Genomic DNA, 15474 nt, shown 5'->3' with positions numbered 1-15474 from the left:
TGAGCTACAAATGGGGCGGCACAGTGGGCGATTGGCTAGCTCGCAGCCCCTCAGTGCGGAGGCTTCAATTCCTGCTACCGCAGCCTCCCCGTGCAGAGTTTGCATGTTCTTCCTGTGCCTGTGAGGGTTTCCTCCCACATTCCAAAAAATATGCATGTCAGGTTAATTGGACGGTCAAAATTGTCCCAAGGTGTGAGTTGTCTGTCTCAGAGTGCCCAGCAACTGGCTGGCAACCAGTTCAGGGTGTCCCCTGCCGACTACCCGAAGATGCTTGAGATGAGCTCCAGCACCCCCACGACCTTAGTGATGATGAACGGCAATGAAAACAGATGTATGCGCTACAAATTGTAATGGGATAAGACGTGGGACTATTTATTTTATGTTTGATTCAGCCAATAATAAGTACATAATAGACATTTGAAAATAAATACACCCGATGTTGGAAAATTGAATTTGATATTGTAATGTATGTTACTTTTGTTGTCTGTGTTCATGCATGGAACCTTTAAGATAAGACATGATGCATCCATTCATTTATTCATTCATTCATTCATAATTCCCCATTTATATGTTACTTACTTTACATTTTGATTCTATTAGGGTGATAAAGAAACGGAAGAGGAAAGGACAATCATGTCGATGATATAAATAATTTTTATTATCGTTATAATTACTATTAATGTATGCAGAAAGAGATATTGTTGTGGTAAAGAAAGACTTTAGAGGCCGGAACCAAGGACTCCTTTGGCCAACGTTTCAGTCGAGACGTGGGTTGAGCTGTACTGTTTATGTTCCGCATCATGCGATAGCGTAAACCAGAAGCTGACAAACGTCTTCCTAATCAACATGTACTCTCACGGTTCCGAAAGTTTAATCAAACAAGCAAGGTAAGCCTCAGCAATAATTATTCTGAACGTGTTTTATTGATATATTTTGGGAGATTTTTTTTTTAAATTCCGCAGTGTTTGTTCGCTATCATCCTTTGTTTAATGTATTTCCTATATTAAAAATCACGAAATGTCGCAAATTATGTTAATGGTAAGGGATTTAATTCCACAGGGAAATCAAGGAGTCTGAGTTGCAGCAGTTTTACAGTAGGTTAATCAAGTTGCTCCACGCAAAAGAACATGGTCACGAGACGATTGACTCCTTGGAAAGACTACGTCTCATTCTCTCTGCCACTAAATACCCAAGAACGTAAGTGCATCGACTCCTAACCACTCTCGTTTGTACACTTATTTTTGTTTGCATTTTTTTTTACTTCGCAAGAATTAGGAAACCAGCATCAAACAAGCGCTTCACCTGTTCACGGTTTTGATGAAATTGCTTTTCATTCAATAAATAAAACATCCAACTGCTTACAAATTTACCAAATTACTAATATAGGTTTTTAGAACCTATAGAAGTACTTCAAACTCTACTGTGTGTTCATCTGATTAGATGGTTACATTTTTTTGCTGATTTACATTTGAATGCACTACAAGATGGGATGGTTAGTGGCATTTTATAGAGCACTTTTCCACCAAAGGGCTTAGAGCGCTTGGCATTTGACCACTCATTAACCTTCTGATAGCACAGCAGAGGACAACTCAAGACTAACTTTATTGCTCAAGGATACTTTGACATGGTCAGAATGGCACTTAGAGATCGAAGCCCGAGTCCTTCATTTATGAAACTATTACTGAGCCTTGCATTATCAGATGAACCTCAGAAAACCACTTTTTAAGAAGCGATTTTGAATATGTACACAAGTGAATGTTTCAAAAAACAAAAATTAACTTGTACATAGATACCAGCAGTCCAGCACCCATTCTATTTGTTTCTTTCTACTCAAAACGCTGGATATGCTACCACCCAAGTTCACAAACCAGCCCTAGTTTATGCATTATCTAATTATAACATTTTTTTCTAATCCCAAGATTGCCTCCCGAGCTTCAAAATCGGCTCCTTGCTCTTCTATCTTCCCCTGTGGAACAGATGCAAATACTGAGTTTAGCTGTGCTCGGAGAGACACTGCCCCTCGCCTATCGGACGGAAAACGACGGCCAACTAAGCAACACTCAGCTGAACAGTCACACAGCTGCCTTGCTGTTGTCTCAGGTGTAGTGTCTTAATTTCCTGGATGTGACTCAATGATTCAGTTATGTACTGCATCACCCAGTAGTTGTATCAACTAGAAGAGTAAAATTATATTACTTAACAAATAAACCATTCTTATTCATTCTAGTGGAAATTTACTTTCAATGCTGTGTTTTTCTGCTACAAGATAGAAAATATCCCAGATACACTTTCTGATAACCTTTGCACCAAATAGGCTGGATCCCAAGATGATCTCTCAGCTCTCTGCACTCAGCTCCTCCGGAGTTTGGAGAACCGGCCTTCAGAAGCGCCGACACAATTGCTTGCACACACATTGCCAATAATCAACACCATCCTCACATACAGCCCTAAAAGCCTCAGCGGAGGTAATAAGAAAACTATTTGTTTTTAGCGCAGGCATGGTCTTGATGCATCGGAATTCATTTTTTTCTAGCTGTGTGAGTCGTGCTTTCTGTATGCATTCGTCAATTTTAGATAATGTCAACCTACTGAGTAAAAAGTTAGTTGATTGGCTGTGCTATGCGAGCACCACACAAGGAGGCGGTTCTTCCTCAGGAGGATTCTTCACCGGGTCTAGGTCGCGTCAGGTATGCACTTAATTTAGCAATGACTGGTGTCACCCTTTTGTACTCTGCCAATATATCTTTTGTTATCTTTTCCGTTAGCCGCTGCCAATTGCAGAGCTGGATGGGACAGTATCAGGAGATTTCTTCACCGTGCTATGTGTAGGACAAGTATTTACTGAAGACCAGTGGATGAACGTTTATTCATTTTCATTGCTACGACATTGGCTCCTCACTTTCCACTCTGTGCCTGTTGGCACAATGACAGACACTGGTATGAAATCCATTCAACTTTTTATTTCGGGCTGTTTTGATATATATTGCCCACAGTACCTAAATTCTCTACTGGGTAGAATGGTTGGAGAAGAAGAAAATGTGCTTTCTTCTCTCAGATCATAGTTTACCTTAAGATAAAAAAAAAGGAGATGCTTTTGAATACATGAATGGTTTTTGTTACTTTTTGCTTGGTTTCTGATATACACAAAACTGTGAACTGTATCAATGATGTATTTTAAATTAGCCCCTAATGACACTTCAAGTCAAGGTTCTCCCGTATAATCCCAATAAAACTACCAGATGATAGTAGTATAAAGATTTAAACCCTCTAATCATTTCATTTCAAATGACCTGTTCTGTGTTTTTATCATCTTCAGCTAACAGGTTACAGCTAAGTCTGTCCCTTTCTCACTCGTTTTCTAATGGTAAGAGTTGAATTTGACCACCAGATACTCTACGCATGTGCTTATAAGAAGCAAGATCGATTATATACTCATAAACCATTTTGCTTTGGGCTGTTTTCTGTAAATTAACTCCCTTATTTTCTGTATTAACTCATTATGAATACTTGTGTTTCATACTGTCTCAGTTTTGCTTTTAACCCCTTAACAATTCTGTAAAATTCGCCTAAAATCCCAGTTCTAAACGTACTGAAAGTTAATTAAATGCAGTTATTGAACCATTTGGAGAATATAGATAAGTCTGAAAAAACTAAACATTGTATTTTACACATTTTTATAAGGGTATGTCCAGGTGTTTTCAAAAGTGGCCATTTGGACACAACCAGTTTACAGCTTTAAAACCTCTGCAACCATGCATTTTACTTGGGCCATTTTTTAGACATTGTGGAAGAGATTTAAATTGTTTGACTTGTCTATCCAGAAGTTAATCACTGATTGTGCACACTTGTGTGTGATAATTGCGCATTAAAAATCAACCCTGAGTTGCATTACGCACGTTTATTTTCGGCTCTGATTTGAATAAACATCGTAAATATGCATATATTTATGTTGGGAATTTTATTGGCTAACCAATAGGTCAATCAACATCTAATTCGGTCAATACTGACCAAAGCTTTTTAAAACCAAAGTAGGTCATGTCCATTTTTTTTTTCAATACAGGCCCTTACAGGCTATTGCAGGCTAGGGACCGTGAAAAAAAGCTTGTAATTGGTCAAGAGTGGTGCCAATCAAAAGGTCAGAGGCTAACGGCCACATTGGAAATCATATTACCAGTCTGTTTACTTTGTAAAGGTAATTATGAGGCTAAATAAACAGACTACAACAAGGATCGTCAAGCGATGTAGGAAGGCTTTTATGCGGGATTTTTTTTTTTAATCCTTCGGCATTATCGTGTGTTTTGGAGTAAATATTTTACACGGCTAGATTCACCAGACTGCTGTGAATGTAACCAGATCATGCGGAGAATCAGCTGACTAAAAGAGCATGTTTATTTGTGAGCTATACCGGCTTTATAGTTTTCAAACTGACCGTGATGATTATATTTTGAAATGGGCCTCATATCTTCAATCCCAAGAGTTTCAACTTTCCAATGCGGCATGACATGTTTTAGTGACTAGTGACGTTGTACAGACACCACTTTGCTTCTCAACAGTCTGATGGCCCCCTATCGGAATGTAAGGGGTTAATGAAAAATGAACTTTAAGGAATCAATCATAAATACATGTTAAATAATTTACTACGTGTGTAGTCATGTTCATCATTTATAATATTGTCTGTCAACAAACAATCAAAATTTAAATGATCTAATTTGTTGATGTACAGGCGCCTCCCGACTTGCGTACATTCAACTAACGGATTCCGGCAGATACGATCAATTTTTACGGGATGACGAAAAATATCAGGACATTTATATTGTGTGCACCTTTTTCCTAGTAGAGGAAACCCAGCATCCACACCGAAGATGAAATCCGGGTTCTACTTCCTGGTTCGTGTAAATAACGTGTACTGTATAGCTAGCCCTCTAAGAACTTTGACGTTTTTATTGTTTAAGATCTCGTGCATCCATTCAATATGGTTGGTGTAAAGTGTAACGAAGAGGCGAGCCATTTCTTTTGAAACAAAAGTGTAATAAAAATATAAAATATGGTCGGAACGCTTTTTTTCGGCCACTTTTTACCATGGAGTAGGACCTCTTGAAGCGCATCTTCCAAAATTAAGTTGAACTCAACTTTATTTCTCTTTATAGAGCATATTATTTTATTAAATGTTTATTTTTTTTAGTACAAAACAATACAGGTTACTTTTATAAGCCTTAAACATACTTATAAAAAGATAAGAAATATAACACTGAAGAAACTTACGATTGTCTGGAACCCAACTCGTTTGTAGGTCGGGCAGCGTCTACATTTTAATGTCTGGAGATGACTCTTTGTTCAGCAGCACAGCAATAGTGTGCGGACATAATTAATCACCTCAACTTGCCCATGTTATAGATGAAAAGTCGGAGATTGACGGGTCGGTGGTTTCCATGGTTTCCGTCACGTCGTCCTCTAGCCGCCTGCACCCTCCCAAGGATCGCCTTAGAGAGAAGGCCTTCCAGTACTGCCAACGCCTGATTGAGCAGAGTGATCGCAGTATGTGTGCTTCACCCTCAGCACTTACTCTACTATAAACCCAAAGGGTATAGTGGTTGTCCCTCTTGCCCTGCGGTGGGACGCAATCGGTTTTATTTTGTCTTCTTTTCAGAGGCACAGAAGAGGGCAGACATAGACCTGCAGAAGGCTGTAAGGACACTTTCCTTTTCCCAACCAGCTGAGTACAGTAGTACCTATTTGAACAAGCTTAATTCCTTCCAGGATTGTGCTCATAGCTCGAATTGCTCGTGTAACGACCAAATGTTCCTTATATGAAATAATTAAAAACAAATTAGCCCGTTACCAACCTCCTGAAAGCATCAAAGTGAATGATAAATAGCTATAAAACACCTCCTTCTGATCAAAAACACATTTTTAATAAAAATGATAAACATGTTAATTAAACATAAAAATACAGTAATAACAAATTACATTATATTAACGATATAAAATGGGACTTTAATATGTGCACTTACTGTGGAGGCAGTCACACCACACAAAGGTCGACATTTGGTCTGGAGGAAGGGCGGGGGTAGTGTAGTGCTGTGGCGTTTGCAAGGATTAGTGACGGAGATTGGATACCTGTCAACTTGTACGTTTTCCTTGTATTTGATACCTTTTTTTACGTTTCACATTGTGTATGCCGTACTACAATTTTTACACCCGGATAAAAAAAGTAAAGAAAAGAAAAAGACTGATTTTGTCTTGACCATTCAATTCTAATCCAGATCATCTCTGTCACAGGTATTAGATGGCATTGTCATCGTATGTTGCTAATATTGTTGCAGGATTCTACTTAGTCCGTCTTGATTTAAGTAAGTAGGTGTCGCGTTGTGTTTATGGAGTTTATTATCACTTAATAATGAGGATTTTCAATTATTAAGCAATTGGCAGTGGTAGACGGGTATAAGAGCAAGAGACATACACTTAAAATTAAAGTTACTGTATCTTAGATTGAAGCTACACACAAACATTTTTACAAAACATTTTTTTATTTTTTTGTCTGTAGCAGTTTACATTCATAAACTTAATGTGCTGATGCTTGGCTGTCACAAGCGTTGAACTGTCTCCAGTAGTATCCTCTTGGACTGCTCATGAAATGGATTTTCTCTCATAAAGCGAGTTTTTTTTTTTTAGTTAAATAAAAACTCGTATACCAAATTTCTTGTTTTAAGAGGTGCTCATATAAAGAGGTACAGCTGTATTATAACAATTTTGAATTTCTAGTGTGCTTAGCTCTTAAAAGTCTATCATAATTTAAAAGGACTTCAGCAGCAAAGGGAGAATATAGTCTTATTCTAAAACTATGACGAGAAAAATAACAGTAGATTAGTGTCTATGTTGTAAGATGATTTTTTTTTTACTCCGCAGTGTCTGGCGGAGGCTGTGCTTATCTTGGACTCTGTGTGTGTTGAGGACGTGTCCTTTGTCTACCGGGTGTTCCCTTGCATCAAAGCGCTTTTTGGTCGTCTCAGCTCAGACTTGTCATTTGCCAGAGTCCTCCTGCCCGTTGCACAGTTCTATCTCAACCATGGCACGTATAAATACAATGTTATTCTCAAATAGGCAGTTGTGAGCTTTAAAGTGTACTTATTCCAATGAGTTTTTCATCTGTTAGTTTACCTGATTGATTCAGTACCTTCAGATTTTTTATAGATTATTTATATCCTTTTACATTTCCATAGCAAAAGTCAAGAGTACCAAAATAACCTATATTGCAATATGTCGATTAGCTGATGATTAAAACTCAATGTGGCATGTCGTAAAGAAAAAATTGCCATCAGTGAAGTGATTAAAAGAAGGAAGTCAAAAATTCTGACAAATTGTTATTTCTTTGTCTACATGTCACACTTTTGTAACATTGGCTCATTAACAGTCAATTACATCTATATTCAATAACAATCTATGGTCTTAATTAGCTACAAATACAATAATTTATCAATTTGTCCTTTTTTCAAAAGTTTGAATGCAAATTTCTAGCGCCAATCTTTTTTAAAAAAAAAATGTTTTTTCAGTTTTTCAAACTAAACTGAATGGCAACGTGTACTTATCCCATGGACCACTACATTTAGAACCAGCATTGAAGCGTTCTCTTATGTTGTTGACATTATAAATTGACGACACTCACCAATTCTCCATTTATGCTTTAAAGACCTATTGTGTAATGTCTATCTGCATTCAAAAGTTTTTCAGTAAAATTAACTTTTAAAGACCACCACTTTCTTCCCTTCTCTGGGTGATGCTTTCCTAACATAATAGATGTGTGTTGAAGGGTCTTTGGGCAAGATACTGAATTTCAAATTTTTAATGTCGATGAAGTGCAATGCACGTGAAAGCCTGAAGAACGTTTCATTCTTTTTTTAAATATAGGCGAGATAGCTGCTGTAGAATGTGACTGCGTATGGAACGTAGTCCTTGATCGGTATCCTGCTGAGCTTTTCAATGACCCGTTCCTGGCACACGAGCTCCTGCGCTTTTTGCGACTCAATCTTGAAACTGTCCAACTTCGAGTTCCACAGTACACATGCTCCTTCCCAAACCTCCTCAAGGTAAAAAAAATAAATGAGAAGAAAGCATGCTGTACTAACTCAATTTCAAGCATTTGCTGTGTCTTTGCACATTTCAGTTCTTAGCGTGGGATAGCCCAGCAGTGATTGATGACTTTGTGGATTTGCTACCCTCCATGGTTACAGCTGGCACTGCACTGGAGCTGCTGCACACTTTGTTGGATCTCCCCTGCCTTTCTGCTACTTTGGTCTTGCAATTAAGGTGTACTTTTTAATAAAATTTTAAAAATTAATTCGAATAAATGTAGTGTTTAACATTGTATTTGTCCACTTATGTTGCAGATCAATGTGTCTTCCCATTTCTGATTCACCTCGCCTTGCCTCAATGGATGCCTTTCGAAATCCGTCTTACCGAGGACTGTTCCTCTTTTTGCTGAGAAGCAAGGCAGGCACAGGTCACACAATGTTTAGACTCTAAGTCAGGGGTCAGCAACCTTTTCGGTGTGGAGTGCCTCTTTTAAATTTTCTTGGAAATCAGTGTGCCATACCAAGATCAATGACTCGCACAAAATTTTGCTATATCCAACATTGCTGTAATTTAACACCAGTCCCAATATACAACATGGATACACACTGAAATCGTATAACTGACCAATTTATCTTCCACTATTTTTGTTCATCAATAAACTAAAAAATGGATGTGAGCAACATGTGGAAAGGCCTGTAGCCATCCATGACTTCAACTTTTTACCAAAAGAATTAACCAGAAAAGAACGAGATTTTTTTTGCTGGAGGAGCCGTCATGATTCATTCATTTATTGCGCACCGGTGTTTCTGTGGCCGCGCTAAAACACGGATCTTTCCTCCTCAACGAGGCGCGGCGCAGACACGCTCTCACAAAGCAGAGAAGAAGGGGTGCTACCGCAAACACGGTGCGCAACTGAAAATGTTTAAATTTAAGGTAAAAATGCGCTTTAAAAAAAAAAAACATGATTATTTGTATTATTTTGCCGTACGCTCGTGTGCCACTGGTTAAACCCTCGTGTGCCACTGCTGGCACGTGTGTCATAGGTTGCCGACCCCTGCTCTAAATAATATGAATGGAGATGACTTTGGGATATACACTTGAGGCTACACCGTCTGTTTGCTAACACACTTGCGATGGTGTTTTTCTTTTCCACAGGTGACACAATTGATCGCCTAAGCACGCTCTTAGAGCTGTTATCTGAGACTAGTGATTGGCCCAGAGTAGTTCAGTGTGCCCAGACCATTCCGATTTTGCTTCACATTTTTTTCAACACAGTCATGACTGTAAGTATTACTATGTACATTATTTTTTTTTCTTGGCCAAAGCCACATTTTAAAATTATAAAAATATTGGGGGCAGCAGTGGCTCAGGAGGTAGAGCGCTCGTCTTGGGATCAAGAGATCGCAGTTCGAATCCCGGCTCCTCTGTGTTACATGTCGAAGTGTCCTTGGGTAAGACACTGAACCTTTAATGCTCCCAATAAGCAGGTTACCGCCTTACATGGCTGCACGGCCGCTATTGGGAAATGTGAAGCACTCTGTAAAGCGCTTTGGGAAGTCTTGACTTGAAAAGCGCTATTTAAATGCAGATCATTTCATTATTTCCCACCATCTGATTAAACCTGAATGATGATATTGACCAAATTTTCACACATATTGACAACAATGTGAAATCAGAAGTTGATAGATATACTCTAATCACAGACTTTGAAAATTTGCTATTTTTAGTACAGCCATTAGACAGTTGAATGGACGGCCTCTGTTCACATTCTGTCGTAAAGTGGGAGATCATGTGATTAATAAATCATTGGTCACCACAGGAATAGTTTGTAGAACAGGTAATTGGATCAAACAATATATCGAGGTTGACTCACTGTACTCTTAGAATGCAGGTTTGGGTCCAACGCTCAATGGCATAGGTTTCCAACCATTCCCCTCTAAGAACCGCATAGAAAATATATAGGATATACGGGTCACTCTGAGTTTTATTCATTTTACCTTAAAATTGCTCATTAATTGCCAAATTTTTCTCTCTAATGGGAATGGGTGCAAGCCCTTTTTTGCTGTTCTGACCCATTTTTGAATGCCTGCAGAAAACATAGTTCTGTACCTATATTGTCATAGAACATATCAAAAGAAAGCATTAACCTTAATTAGGAAATGATTTGTTGCTATCTTTTACCACTGTTTAGTAAACAACAGTTGAAGATAGCCAAGTTTCTTGAAAGTACTTATTTCCAAGAAAACTTCAAAGAAAGAGGCTTGATACTTACTGATGAGCTGCGTCAAACCCCTTATAATATACCTTTTAAATAAAACAAAATCAGAATTCTCCAAAACAATCAGTTTTACACATACTGTAGACATTGCTTTAAAATTTGTAAATCGTTCATTTGCATCTTTGATATTATGCTTACTACCATCAAAGGTGTTCTAGCTACTGCAATCCTATGTTTGTGAAGTAATAATAATAATAATAATAATTTCCTTGTATTCTGTGTAACAATGTACACAGAACGAAATGTCGATTGCACCTGACCCGTTGTAGCGAGCCGATGCAGCCGCAGCCAACAGAGGGCGCCGCCGACCACTTTTTAAGTCTTAGGAATGACTCGGCCGGGGCGCGAACCACCGACCTCCCAGTCTCAAAGCGGGCGCCTTACCATCTAGGCTACTGAGCTGGTATTTCCTTACCTCAGTAATGCATGGTCATTCGCACTAGGTGGCAAATGTAACCTGCTACTTTGTGTTAATTTATGAGTCCAAGGATCAGTTGAAAGGAAGTTTAGTCCTTTATTGGGCAACTAAAGTGGACCACTTGGGTATAGTCTAGCAAATATTATTGATATAAGTGGCTCCAATTGACAGCTATCGACTTCAATGAACCTAATTTTACTGTGCTGGTAGTCAATGAGTTTAAAATGCTCTACAATGTATTGGACATTTTTAAGAACAAATCCTACTTTTATTACCTGCTGTGGGCTACAAAAGTGGTTGGTAGGATGCAAAAGGACTCTGGCCGGTAATATGGACACTCCTGTTCTAGGGTATAGTAATGTTATATGTCTTCTTTTAAAATGTTATCCTCACTCAATAATATTTTAGTATCATGTCACCTTATGGAGTAAGAAGCTTAGCCTAAATGTTTCTTCATTCAGTTGGCCGACAGGACGCTTTTAGGCCAGGTGCTTTTGGTGCTGCTGGACAGAAGCAGCCTCCTCATCAACATTCCGATATACATCACAGAGATTCACAGGTCGGGCACACCTCAAAAACAGTGATCAGCGTCTGTTTGTCACTGAGAATCATTACTTTTACTCAAACTCACTTGTCTCTGCAGAGTCTTCAGCGATCAACTGATTAAACTGTGCAAACTCCACCCTTCTTTGGTCATTGACCAATCCCACGAGCTACTGGAGTTCGCTGGAGAAACGTCTAATGTTTTCAACAAACAAGAAATATTCACACATGTGGTAAGAATGACATGAATAAAAAGAGTTTGGAATTCTAAATCCCCACGTTCACTGCATAGCTTTAAAAGGACAGTGTATATTATTGGACCTCTAGAAGTGTCTTTGTGGTGTAGTGCAACCAAAAACGAAAAAGGACAAGGAAGAACACCAACTCCGGAAAATCAAAATGAGCGAAACATGCCATTTTACTTCTCATTCTTTGGCCGGACCGTTTAGGGTTTTTTGGGGACCCGTAGCAGCAAGATGACTGACAATATTGTCAGCTCCTTTAAGTGATACTCATGTTAGGTAAAATAAATGCACATTTATCAACCTACAATTATTTAAATAATGCATGTTAATATGATTGCTAATGTAATTTTGCTTATTATTAAAATCAATAGTAAGCAGCACGGCAGGGCAGTGGTTAGCGTGTGTGCGGCACAGTTCTGAGGTCATGGGATCAAACCTTCCCATGTGGAGTTTGCATGTTCTCCCTCTGCTTGTGTGGGTTTCCTCCACGTACTCCGATTTCCTCCCACATTCCAAAAACATGCATGTCAGGTTAATTGGCCAGTCCAAATTGTCCCTATGTGTGAATGAGCGAGTGAGTTGTCCGTCTCCATGTGCCCGTGACCGGGTGGCAACCAGTTCAGGGTATCCCCTGCCCACTGCCCAGAGATAGCTGGGATGGGCTCCAGCAAATGAAATGAAATGATCTGCATTTATATAGCGCTTTTCAAGTCAATGGCTTCCCAAAGCGCTTTACAATGTGCTCCACATTTCCCAACAGAGGCCTTGAAGCCATGTAAGGCGCTAACCTGCTTATTGGGGGTGTTATGGGTTCAGTGTCTTACCCAAGGACACTTCGACATGTACCAGCACCGCCATAAACCTACTGAGGATAAGCAGGGAACATAATGGATGGATAAAATAAATATGTTTTTGTTTTTATTTTTAGGAAGTTATTTGTTTTTCACAACTAGACGTTGCTAGATCATTCACAACGTCCCTTTAACTGTAGTGAAGTTTATTTATTTCAATTAATTATTCATGGTTTCAGTCAGGATCATGTGAATTTGTTTGCATCCTTTTAGCAAATCATTACCAAACACACATATATTTAAATTTGTCACCAATGAAATTAATTCATTCCCCCCAAAAAGTTTTATTGTTGTCTTTTATTTGAATTTACCATGAGGTGCAACAAATAATCTATTAACTGTACCTGTCTGCTAATTTATTATTTGATGCAACGCAATTAGCAGATAGTTACCGATAATTGTTTAATCTATATCTAAAATACTGCATAAATCCGGAGTTTTGGTTGTGGGTGTGTGCAAGCATGTGACTTATAGGCACTGAAACCGCTAAACTGATTTTTGTAAACACTTGTACTTTAGGTCTCCATGAGTGTCTTTAGCTAGGTTTTGTGTCACGGCATCCCCAATAAATGCTAACAAAATCAATGAACATCACTTTCGTGTGGTCTCTACTACCTCCTGCTGGCCAAATTGGGTACTGCAGCTCCGGACTACCGACCACTCCAAGCAACCGAATACAATCTTTTATCGGAATCAACACTTTGATTGATGCAATTGTTTCTCATGCACACGTTTCAACAAACCACGGCCCGCAATGGCAGACGTTCTTCTTGTTATTTGCTAAATATTTTTTTGATTAATTAATAGTTAAATTTTCAATTAAAAAGTCACCAAATCTTCTTAATTTTAGCTTCTTAACATTAATAAATATTAATGTCACATTTTCAAATACGTCTGTCCTCAGGTTTTCTTGCTCGGGGAGTACCTTTCTGTTTCATACGACTCTCGCTGCTCGGTGAGGCACATCACTTCCTGTTTTGAGACTTTGGAAGCAGTACTGTTTGAAATCACTTCATCTGCCCCGCCCCGTGGAGCCGGCTGCCCAGCCCCTCGCGTCATCACCTCTCTAATGAGCGCCCTCGCTAAGCTGGCGTCACGGTCACATGATCTGATACCCAGGTACGGTTCCGGAGTTTTCTACAGTTTTCTTCGGTCGTAATTTCGACATCCGCTTTTAATATTTGTGATGCCCCTATAGGGTGTCGCTGTTCCTTTCCAAGCTGAAAAACGCATCCAGGGCAGGGTCAGTTTCCTGGTGCAATGATGACGAGGACCTTGTTTCTATAGTAACTCTTGGGGAGGATTTGTGCGCTCTACTAAAGATGCCTGGCGTTGCTCAGAATGTCCTCAACCCACCAGCACACGTCACCACACCCCAGTGGCATCAGGACACCAACGTGGCCATGCCAAACCAACTGCGAGCGCTCACCAGACTCACAAAGGCGCAGGCATCACATGCGCAACACACGCCCGCTTCGCCCTCACCATACACCGGCACATCAACGCCTCAAACATCAGTGTCCATCTCGACAATTGACTGAGCGGTGGCAACCATTCCTTATTGATAGTGACTTGGCTCTTTTGGATGGGTCCACCAGACGCGGTTTGATGAAGTCACATTTCCACACTTATTTAGTTGGATGTTCAGGTTTCAGGTTCGAGCCCAAATCAAAGCCGAAATTTCATATTTTATTTGTGAGAAGGACCCCAACCGCAGGGGGCGCTGCGCAGACAAGCTGCCTGTAAAGCCTGTCTTTTTTAACAAAATTTAATTCAAACAAGAATGTATAAACATCTTTTCTACCTTTTGTTACATTATTGACAATTTTTCATCATTGACTGATTCTTTTTAAGAGTTGACGGGAAAATTTTAGTGGTGTCCGTCATTTTGCCGGGTTGAAAATTGACCATAAACCAAAGCAACAGAACCTTCGTAAGACGCGTGGCATCTTAAAAGCGAGAGAGACAGAGAGACAAAGAAGAATAATGACGGGTGGATAATTTTTTAAAAAGAAATAGCGAACGAGAAGCCTGGCCTGAATGTAATGATTGACATTTTAGGCCTGATGGGCTTGGGTTTAAAAGCTTATCTCTGCTGAAATGCATGGCCTGCAGTTTACATTTTTATCAATTCATTTATTCTTCTGGACATTTTAAAGAACTTTACACTGAGGCTTTGGGAGTAAGGACAGAACATGTCAACTCCTTACAAAAAGTATACAGCAGAGATTCAAATTTAAAAACTTAAATATGCTAAATGAAACATTTAAATTCAAACTAATTGCTGATGTTACTGAATTATGCACTTTTTAAAATAAGTTATATGAATTGACATCAGAAGTTTTCAGGGAACAGCCAATCACTGATGTGCTTCAGTAAAGAGATGAGCGATTGATTTGATAGAAAATGGGAAGATGGCTGCTTTCTAACCTATATATAAACAAATATATTAGCAAATAATTTAGATACTACTGACAACACTGTAAATCTTGTATGATTGGTGCATTTTGTAAATATGATGCAAAAGATTCAGATACTGTATTTTGTCCTGTGGGGAAGATGTATACTCTTGTTAATTAAATAAAATAGAATATTTAAATTTGTTAAACTCAGTAAAACAAATAACCCACCATTAAAATCAGATGCATCAACTGTTTTAATTCTCAACGTGGGTATGTTGAAGTCTCAAGGTTTCTTCATTTTCCTCCTGCTGAGTTTTTCCTGGCCCTCATGTAGCTTTTAGATCAGGGGACGTTGTAATTGTAGTCCGTAGTATGCACAGCCCTTTGAGAATCCTTGTGATTAAGGGCTATACATATAAACATGACTTGACTACCAACTTAAATTAAAAATGAATTAATTTCGTTACTCAGACCATATTCCCTAATCTCAATATGATTTTTTAAGTGATGATATGATGAAGGATCACAGAGTAGGCACGTTTTAGCTCCCAAGTGGGAAAAACAAATGCTATTATGGACTATTGAGACATACTACTGAAAAATTGGGTAGAGAAACTGATTTAATTTTAATAAATCAAAAAATTTAATGATAACAGGATCACAATAC

General features: G+C 38.8%; 1 protein-coding gene across 2 annotated transcripts; it reads left to right on the top strand.

Moving 5' to 3' along the window:
- The first annotated feature begins 747 nt into the window (after positions 1-747).
- ap5z1 (adaptor related protein complex 5 subunit zeta 1) lies at positions 748-15465 on the top strand. 2 transcript variants are annotated; one of them, XM_088333298.1, is made up of 17 exons: positions 748-887; positions 1060-1197; positions 1920-2100; positions 2315-2465; positions 2575-2687; positions 2766-2937; positions 5395-5535; positions 5648-5685; positions 6907-7069; positions 7906-8084; positions 8162-8304; positions 8385-8497; positions 9226-9353; positions 11228-11325; positions 11410-11542; positions 13310-13524; positions 13604-15465. In XM_088333298.1, the coding sequence occupies exons 1-17, from the start codon at positions 847-849 to the stop codon at positions 13944-13946; spliced, it is 2490 nt and encodes an 829-aa protein (XP_088189424.1). In that variant the 5' UTR covers positions 748-846; the 3' UTR covers positions 13947-15465. The 2 variants fall into 2 exon arrangements, with proteins under 2 accessions (XP_088189424.1, XP_088189428.1); XM_088333302.1 differs by lacking the exon at positions 748-887 and having other exon boundaries at positions 1978-2100.
- Positions 15466-15474: the final 9 nt, after the last annotated feature.

This window comes from Urocampus carinirostris, chromosome 1 (genome assembly GCF_059441175.1).
Source record: "Urocampus carinirostris isolate Australia breed hairy pipefish chromosome 1, RoL_Ucar_1.0, whole genome shotgun sequence".
Classification (NCBI taxonomy): Eukaryota; Metazoa; Chordata; class Actinopteri; order Syngnathiformes; family Syngnathidae; genus Urocampus; species Urocampus carinirostris.
Note: the sequence above shows the minus strand (reverse complement) of the source record. Positions and strands in the feature narration are given on the sequence as shown.

Excerpts from the sequence above, each read along its gene's own strand:
- ap5z1 (XM_088333298.1), top strand. The coding sequence starts at position 847 with ATGTACTCTCACGGTTCCGAAAGTTTAATCAAACAAGCAAG. Across the intron at positions 888-1,059 it reads AGTTTAATCAAACAAGCAAG|GGAAATCAAGGAGTCTGAGT; the intron begins GTAAGCCTCAGC and ends TTAATTCCACAG. Across the intron at positions 11,326-11,409 it reads TACATCACAGAGATTCACAG|AGTCTTCAGCGATCAACTGA; the intron begins GTCGGGCACACC and ends TTGTCTCTGCAG.